The 7,955-nt window shown below is 50.0% G+C and overlaps 5 protein-coding genes across 5 annotated transcripts; 3 read left to right on the top strand and 2 right to left on the bottom strand.

Moving 5' to 3' along the window:
* Window positions 1–637: 637 nt before the first annotated feature.
* F5891DRAFT_967881 (PIN domain-like protein) lies at window positions 638–1,226 on the top strand (the record flags this gene model as incomplete). Its single annotated transcript, XM_041376280.1, has 3 exons — window positions 638–844; window positions 912–1,027; window positions 1,082–1,226. Coding segments are annotated over 3 exons (468 nt in total), but the record flags the coding sequence as incomplete, so codon positions are not given.
* A 310-nt stretch (window positions 1,227–1,536) lies between these two features.
* On the top strand, window positions 1,537–2,187 carry F5891DRAFT_1200537 (uncharacterized protein; the record flags this gene model as incomplete). The annotated part of the gene is made up of 2 exons (XM_041368829.1): window positions 1,537–1,722; window positions 1,774–2,187. 2 exons carry the CDS (start codon window positions 1,537–1,539, stop codon window positions 2,185–2,187), a joined length of 600 nt encoding a protein of 199 aa, XP_041216728.1.
* A 325-nt stretch (window positions 2,188–2,512) lies between these two features.
* On the bottom strand, window positions 2,513–3,380 carry F5891DRAFT_1200536 (uncharacterized protein; the record flags this gene model as incomplete). Its single annotated transcript, XM_041368828.1, has 3 exons — window positions 2,513–2,755; window positions 2,804–2,976; window positions 3,026–3,380. 3 exons carry the CDS (start codon window positions 3,378–3,380, stop codon window positions 2,513–2,515), a joined length of 771 nt encoding a protein of 256 aa, XP_041216727.1.
* A 973-nt stretch (window positions 3,381–4,353) lies between these two features.
* Window positions 4,354–6,099, top strand: F5891DRAFT_1200534 (uncharacterized protein; the record flags this gene model as incomplete). The annotated part of the gene is made up of 6 exons (XM_041368827.1): window positions 4,354–4,414; window positions 4,498–4,627; window positions 4,678–4,861; window positions 4,923–5,087; window positions 5,142–5,705; window positions 5,764–6,099. The coding sequence occupies 6 exons, from the start codon at window positions 4,354–4,356 to the stop codon at window positions 6,097–6,099; spliced, it is 1,440 nt and encodes a 479-aa protein (XP_041216726.1).
* A 250-nt stretch (window positions 6,100–6,349) lies between these two features.
* On the bottom strand, window positions 6,350–7,174 carry F5891DRAFT_988697 (uncharacterized protein; the record flags this gene model as incomplete). Its single annotated transcript, XM_041378023.1, has 2 exons — window positions 6,350–6,465; window positions 6,661–7,174. 2 exons carry the CDS (start codon window positions 7,172–7,174, stop codon window positions 6,350–6,352), a joined length of 630 nt encoding a protein of 209 aa, XP_041216725.1.
* Window positions 7,175–7,955: the final 781 nt, after the last annotated feature.

Below are 7,955 nucleotides of genomic sequence, written 5' to 3'. Positions count from 1 at the left end.
CGCTGGACAAGGCGAGGGATTACAGGTGAGCCAAATCTCAACCTCCCTAGGGAACATGCCGAAGGGACTGCAAATCTCCCACGTTTGGGACGTCAATTTGCCGGTTTGACCCAGCTGAGGAATTGGCGGGGGCGCGTGCTTTCCTCCGCGAAAAAAACGCCCTTCAGGCTGATGGACTGCAAATTGACAGTCCTCGCCAAATTTGCAGTCCAAGCGCCACATGATTTATAATCGACTTGGGTACGTGTACTGGTACCCTTTTCTCGTCACCCTCTCGTCATCATCACCATCACCTATAGTGGCCACGACCTCTCTTCAACATTCCACTACTGGTACCAACTGGCGAGTCCCTGTTGCCATGGGCATCAATAATCTGTGGGAGGTACGTGTGTATGCAACTTCAGTCAACAGAAAGCTCACCTCTGGTTCCACAGGTACTTGAGCCTGCTGCGACGACGGTACCCGTCGTGTCCCTTGCTGTCTCGGACCGCTATGTAGGACCAGCGCCTCACTCACCCTATGTAGTGGGTATCGATGCAAGGTCAGTTTCAACATCTCGGGTGTTTCCGTGTTTGACGACTTACCATTCTGCAGCGGATGGTTTGAACAATGTCAGCAAGGAAGGTGGCACCGTGCGCATTCTCAAACCGGAATGAACCCCACCATTAGGACCTTTCTGTTTCGGCTCGCTCGACTCGCGCGGCACCCAGTACAGCTCATTTTCTGTTACGACGGCGATCAGCGGCCCAATGTCAAAAGAGGCCATCGTGTGTCTACAAAAGACCACTGGATGGTCCAGCCCACTCAGCGTATCCTCAACGCGTTCAACATGCAATGGATTACGGTACTTATTTTTTCTATCTTACTTTTTGTTGCTGACATTGCATCTATTGCATCTGCCTACTGCCTAGGCTGCGGGAGAGGCTGAAGCTCAACTAGCCTTGATGAAAAATGCAGGGATCATTGATGCTGTCATGACTGATGATAGCGATGCCTTTGTCTTTGGTGCTCAGACCGTCCTTCGAAAGTAAGGCTATTGCAATTTTTTTTATTGGCGGGTTTGAATGATTTTCTTTCTTAGCTCGTCATTCTCAGCTGATGCAACTGCGACCGTCAAGATGTACACTACTAGTTCCATCCAGGAACGGGTGGAACCACACCTTACCATCGACGGATTCATGACCATGGCTGTCTGCTGTGGTGGCGACTACGACAATGTAAGTTAGCATGCTTTTCTTTGTACCAGATGATGATTCTCATTAATGTCTGTCAGAATGGCCTTCCTGGGTGCGGTCGTGAGACTGCCCTTGGTCTTGTGCGCTGCATGAATACCAGTGTGTTACGAGACACTGGATGTGGCAGAAACTCGCCCGATCAGACCCTTGAACGGTGGCGGATGGATGCTCGGTACCATCTCATGGATGATCCCACAGGTGAGATGGGTCGAGCTCACCCTGCCATTGCCCGAGCCCTTCCTGATTATTTCCCAATCAACACATTCTGAATTTGTATGCAAAACCTGCCATCACCCCACTCATGGAGCTTCCCATCCTGCATTCCCCTGCACCACCTGACCTCGCACCATTGGCCTTGCTTGTCCAGCAACTCCTTGGTTGGGACTCGAAGAAACTCGTCAGCTCATTTCATTCTAACATCTGGCCCATTGTGGTCTTGCACGAATTGCTCGAGGACATTGCAAAAAACTCCCCTGCGAGTGTTGAGGTCCATCGATCATTTTATCTTGCTTTTAATATACTGATGTGCTGCTCACAGATTGACCTCGCACCAGGGTGTACAAGGGTAATATTTAAGTGTCGTGTGAGGCGTCCAAAGAAAGTCCTTGCGGGGATTGCAGGCCACAACAATGATGTGCCCATCTGTGATCTTGAACGAGCGACACTTCAGCTGCTTCCCACTGGAAGCTCAAAGGGTTCAGATGATGTGACACAATCAACTGAGTATATTCGTGTATGGCTTGCTGATGACATATATGACTGCTGGGTCCGAATGATGTTCCCTATGTCTCCGGAGCCTTCCATGTCACACGCAATTGACCTCGAGGACAACACAATGGATGATGGCCCTGCGTCGTCTGCTGCCACTGTCTCCCCCTCTTCATATGTGGATATCATCGACCTCACCCAAGACGAAGGTGGAGACCATGAAATCATTGACCTCACTATCTGATGCGCAAGGATGGCTTCCCTCTCGAGTAGTTCTGAAATGTAATTGTACTTCATTTGTATTGCTGCAAGGATGATTTCCTTCTCGGGTTGTTCTGAAATGTAATTGTACTTCATTTGTATTGCTGCAAGAATGACTTCCTTCTTGGGGTCGTTCTGAAACTTCTTCTTCATCTGTCTTACAATTGCTATCTTGTCACTTCACATTCATCTACTCTCTGTGCTCACGCTGTTTCACTTCATCTACCGTGTATTAGATTACTATTATTAAGCACAATGACAAGTTCTACCACAAGTATGACAAGGGTCCTTCCTGGGCCGGTTGGGATTCATGTAGTGCTCCCGTTGCTCCCAGGGATTGTCATTCCACGACAGTATTTAAAGATGGTACCTGGATTGTCAAAGTTTTCGGCCCATCCTCCCCAGTCACATATGTCCCGAAAGTCCCACCTGCATACCTTGTATAAAAACTGACACCCGCCCCACCGAAAGGAGTGAGTGCCATAAGGACGTGGATCCACACCAATATCCAGGAGGTTATTGCGAAAACACTCGAGGAACGCATCAGAGGTCTAGGCCAGATAAATCAGAAGCAGTGCCAAGAAGCACAGGACACCCACCATGCCGTCTGTGGGATTCACGCTAATACTGTCGGTACTGATTTTCTTCCGAAAAATGAAGCCATCAAGGTTCTCGCACCTTTCCCTCGCCAATACCCACCAAACTGCAAACATCCGCACCAAGCACATCCACGGACGCTCCTCGTCAGGATATATATAGAATGGTGCTATGCCTGCCATGATCAAAATCAGCCATGCACACTTGAGTACTTGAGCACGCACCTCCATATTGATGCGTTTTTCTGAATGGCAGCTCAAGTTTCACACGGAAGTCAACGGGTCGGAATGTGGTTGTGTCCTGAAGAAATAGATCTGTGGATGTGTCGAGCCAGTTGTCCTCGATCACGTTGTCCTTGACTTGAAAAGTTATATCTGCCCAAGTAATCCGCAAGGCCTCATCATAACGCAGGAGACAGATCATTGAGACCAAGTAAAGTAACAGCAGCATCATGCGGATCACAAATCCCGCCCATTCTGCAGGATTTTCGGCTTTCTGCTTGCGCGACATTGGTCCATATTCCTTGCGTGGTGTTGCCCACGCAAAATCCCAAAGGTGCTTCATGGTAGCCTCATCCATAGCTCAAGCACTCGTGACAGCCTCCCCTGCCCGTACCTGAAGGATGAATCAGTAGTTTGTACCACTGACATGCAGAGCACTCACCTTTCTGCGACGAAGGCTAACCATGTATTGTGAGACCATTACTGAAAGTGACGGGTTCCCGATAAACTTCCCAGTAATGGTCGGATGTTCTGACCATGGTTGAGTACCTAGCTTATGGTCGCGGCCAAACTTGTGGCTGACTGCAGCCCTCAACTTCTGTGCAGTGCCGTACGTCGCACGGGGGATGCTCGGTGCCTTTGTCCTACCAGTCCAGATGTCATTTTCATCACATCTGTGATTTTGATCAGCCATGCAGCACATATGGCAACCGGGAAGTGAAACTTACTTGTCCATTATCCAGAGGGCAATCCAAGTAGGAAAGTCGGCCGGTAGATCAGGCCAGAGGCCATCGACATCATTGGCAGATTTGACCTTCTCAATCACTGCACAAAAATCTTTGAACTGGTGCCAGTACCTGTGCAACATGTCAACAGCAGGTTCACAGAGACAAAATTGAATGTACCGCTGATAGTCTGAAAGGGTGGTGTCCACGACGACACCCGCTGAGGCCGTTTCAAGGCTCGAAGAGAGTTGGACATGGTCCATGAGTCTGGCAGCCACCTTCCTGTGCTTTGATGGTGGCGCAGTGGCCTCATCAGCACCAACAGGACGCAGGGTGCCACAAGCAGCCTGTTTGTCGACATCGAAGCTATTGATGAGTGATTCCACCTCCTCGTCTTGGTCCTCGACTGCAGCTTCGATACTGACAGTGCCTTGGGACTCATCAAGATAAGTGGCGGCACCCTTGAGTCGAGCTAGAGACATGGCAGGTGGTATCTGTGAAGGAACGCTAAGTTGAAAGCATTTGCAAATTGTTGCCGGAACATGCCGTCAAGTTAGACCAGGATTTAAAGCAACTTGCAGTGACACCCTCAACACGCACACTGCTATGCTAGAACCTGGTGCCGAGGTGCTTCGCCTCCCTGTCGTCGGCCAGGAGTACATGCCTGGTGTGCCACTTGTTGCATTTCAATTCATGCTGTAAGTAAATCAGCCCCTGACATGTAGCAACACATTGAACTCTCACTGACAGGACTCGAAGGACCACAAAGGCCTGAGATACGAGAGAAGCTAAAGCAGTATGGGAAGGCGATCAGTGGTAACCGAGAGGAAGCTCTGCAGCGCCTCCGTGATTTTTCGAATGACGAGGCTGAATGGCTGAGGTGTGCTGGCAGCTGCTGAATTGACTGGTGTACCTGATGGGAGTGAGTAGTTTGTTCCAGCCGAAGCTCAAACGAAAGCGGGGGGAACACACCTCTCGAATGACGCTGTCTCGCAAGCGGATTGAGGACACATTTGGGGCAGCGGAGCAAACAGCCACTTACAAGAGCAAGAAGGGGGCAGACCGCACTCAACGCACCCTGGTTGATAAGGATCGTGCTGCAAACACATCATGGGTGAGCTTCCAGTCGAAAATGAGGAATTCACTAGTATAGTACTCACTGCAGTTTCTAACAGGCCAAAGCAGTCTTCTCCGCATTTGGAATGGCGGCTGATTTCAGTTGTGCGCCGTCCCTGCCAAAACGCCGGCAAACACAGATGCCAGTACAGCATGATGAGGTGAGTCGTGGTGGGGACCTGGCACCAGCAGAACCACAGCAGTTTGGTTCCCTGCATGAAATGGTGTGTGAGACATTTGAAGGACCGATGAGCTGCTCACCTGACAGTCACAATTAGGAGTCGTTTGCTGTTCGCATGCGCAGAGTCGAGCGCAATGTACTGTCGGTCAGAGATGACATCTACAATATCGAGGGAAATATCAACAATGTGACGGCTCACCTTATGGACCTGAAATCACTTGTCCGCAATGAGCATTGCCCTACCCTCAGTACCCCAGCACCTTCTGTAGACCATCCAAGTCCCCACCATAACCAAGCGCCTATGCCAGTTCATGCTGCCCAGCTTGAAGTTCAAGTATCCAGTCTGATGCCATCGTCAGGCCAGTCGGTCAGCTCAGCGCTGCGTTCCATGCCCCGCAACCCCATTCACTCACATAAGCTTGGGATCGCATTGCTTGATGGCGAAAGGTTCGAATACGACAAGACACAAGTCCCAGAGCCACCAATGATTCATCTTTCTCGGGATATCGACCGGCTATGTAAGGAGTGGGAGAGCTCGAACTTGCTCTGTGTGGGTGGTCGCGGAATTCCTGTCAAATATTGGGGTGAGTTCTACAAGAGAGGGAAGGGGGTCAAGAACACAGCATGGGATGCTCTGCGGGTGGAATGGGGAAATTGGAAGGTATGTTCTCACCTTTCGGACACTGCTACACCCAGTGCTTTCTCAAATCCAACTCCAGTTCATTGCTGAGGAACGCCAGCATTACCCAGACACCACCTCGTTTTGGCGTGCATTCAGTGACAGAAATGGCAAGAGGTTTTCCTATCAGCAGATCCTTAACTGCATTGCGGACCAGCGGATTTCAGCGGCCACTCAAGATGCTAATGATGCATGCACATTTTTTGATGGGAATCTCGACCATCCACTGGCTCAAGGTGCATTCCGATACACCAAGGGTGGGAAGAGCTATGTATCAAGCAAGGACGACGCCGTCGCAAAGAAGTGGCGTGAACTTCTAGCGACACGACCAGACATCTCTAGTAGGGTTTTGGCTGCTCAATCATCCTCCCAGTGAGTGTGCTCGATTCTCAGTGGGTTTTTCTTTCTTTTCTTCCCACTTGCATTACATACTTAATCCATATATCGTACATCTGTATCCATAGCTATTTCTATCTGACTATACTAGTACATCTTAATCTTAATTCAAGTACCGTACTTGTAGGCCTACAAATTAATCTTCATCTGTCGTGTTGACAGCTGCAGTCATCTACCTCTTAAATGACCCTAGTTTAGGGTTCGGAATGCAACGGCTTGCATTCCGAACCCTAGGTTCTATTGTAACCAACCACAAACGATCTTGAGGAAATGTCGTTGACAAATGAGTTCAGGATGGCCATGGCCTTGTTGGAGATACCCGTACCAGGGTGCACCTGCCTCAACACTGCAATAAAAGTTAGACCTGCAATGAAGAAGTAGAGGAGAGCGTACCAATGCGCTCGAAGATATTGTTGACAAACGAGTTGAGGATGGCCATGGCCTTTTGTTGGAGATCCCCGTATCAGGGTGTCAGTAGTCTTTGCAGGTGCCTTTGAGGCAGGACTCGACAAAGAAGAAAGAAGGTAGAAAGAAGGCGTACCGATGCGCTCAAAGATATCGTTGACAAACGAGTTCAGGATGGCCGTGCGCTCTGAGATGTCATTGACAAAAGAGTTCAGGATGGCTGTGCGCGCTGAGATGTCGTTGACAAACGAGTTCAGGATGGCCGCATGCTCGGGGATGTCGTTGACAAACGAGTTCAGGATGGCCATGCGCTCTGAGATGTCGTTGACAAAAGAGTTCAGGATGGTCGTGCGCGCTGAGATGTCGTTGACAAACGAGTTCAGGATGGCCGTGCGCGCTGAGATGTCGTCGACAAACGAGTTCAGGATGGTCGTGCGCTCTGAGATGTCATTGACAAATGAGTTCAGGCGCTGGGGGATGTCGTTGACAAACGAGTTCAGGATGGCCATGGCCTCATTGGAGATGCCTTTATCGGGGTGCACCTCCTGCCTCAACACTGCGGCCAACGTTAGACCCACGATGAAGAAGCAGAGGGAGGGCATACCGATGCGCTCGAAGATATCGTTGACAAACGAGTTCGGGATGGCCATGGCCTTGTTCACGGTGCACCTGCCTCAACACTCATTAGCCTTGTCAGTAGTCTTTGTAGGTGCCTTAGAGGCAGTCGAGACTCTGGCTTAGGCGCCATTTGATGATCTGGTGGTAGGAGATCTTGAAGCAGATCCAAGTCAGTGCCGAAAAGGTGGTGAGTGAATGATGGACGCACGAATAAAACACTGATCCGATCCTGTGGGCAATCTCCCAAAAACGGTAGTTCTTCGTCGGATGACGGCGACGCCAGGCTGCTTTTCCATCCGCGACGTTGAAACGTTGATCGTTGGTGGTCGAGGTCCAGGTGGAGCGCGATTGGCAATCGAGCCCAACGAGGAAGGCAGCGCTGTGGCTAAGTCGTCACGTGTCACGTTTGCAGTCTAGGCGAGACTGCAAACCGTCACCAAAAGGACCGTCAATTTTTCACACGAAGTTAGCATTTTTGGTGGTGATTCAGGCGCACTTCAGGGCAGGTCATGTAGTGACTTGGAGATAGACTGCAGCTTGTTGGAATGCTCTTGCACGTCCCTCGGTGAAGAGGGTTATACTGAAGCTTCCAGCAGTGGGGAAAGGATTGTCTAAGAAGCCAGTTAGAAGTTATATGTCCCCAAGCACTAACATATCTTGTTTATGTACTCCCAGTATTGCGCGGTGCACAACATGGAAATGTCACACTTTGGCGGAGGTCACACTGTGTGACCACTGACCTCTATCCGACTTAGCATTTTTGATGGTCGAAAAATTGCATTTTTTGGGGCTGATTTTGGGGTTCTGGACGGA

The sequence above is a fragment of the Suillus fuscotomentosus genome (genome assembly GCF_016647785.1).
Source record: "Suillus fuscotomentosus strain FC203 chromosome Unknown F5891scaffold_242, whole genome shotgun sequence".
Lineage (NCBI taxonomy): Eukaryota > Fungi > Basidiomycota > Agaricomycetes > Boletales > Suillaceae > Suillus > Suillus fuscotomentosus.
Note: the sequence above shows the minus strand (reverse complement) of the source record. Positions and strands in the feature narration are given on the sequence as shown.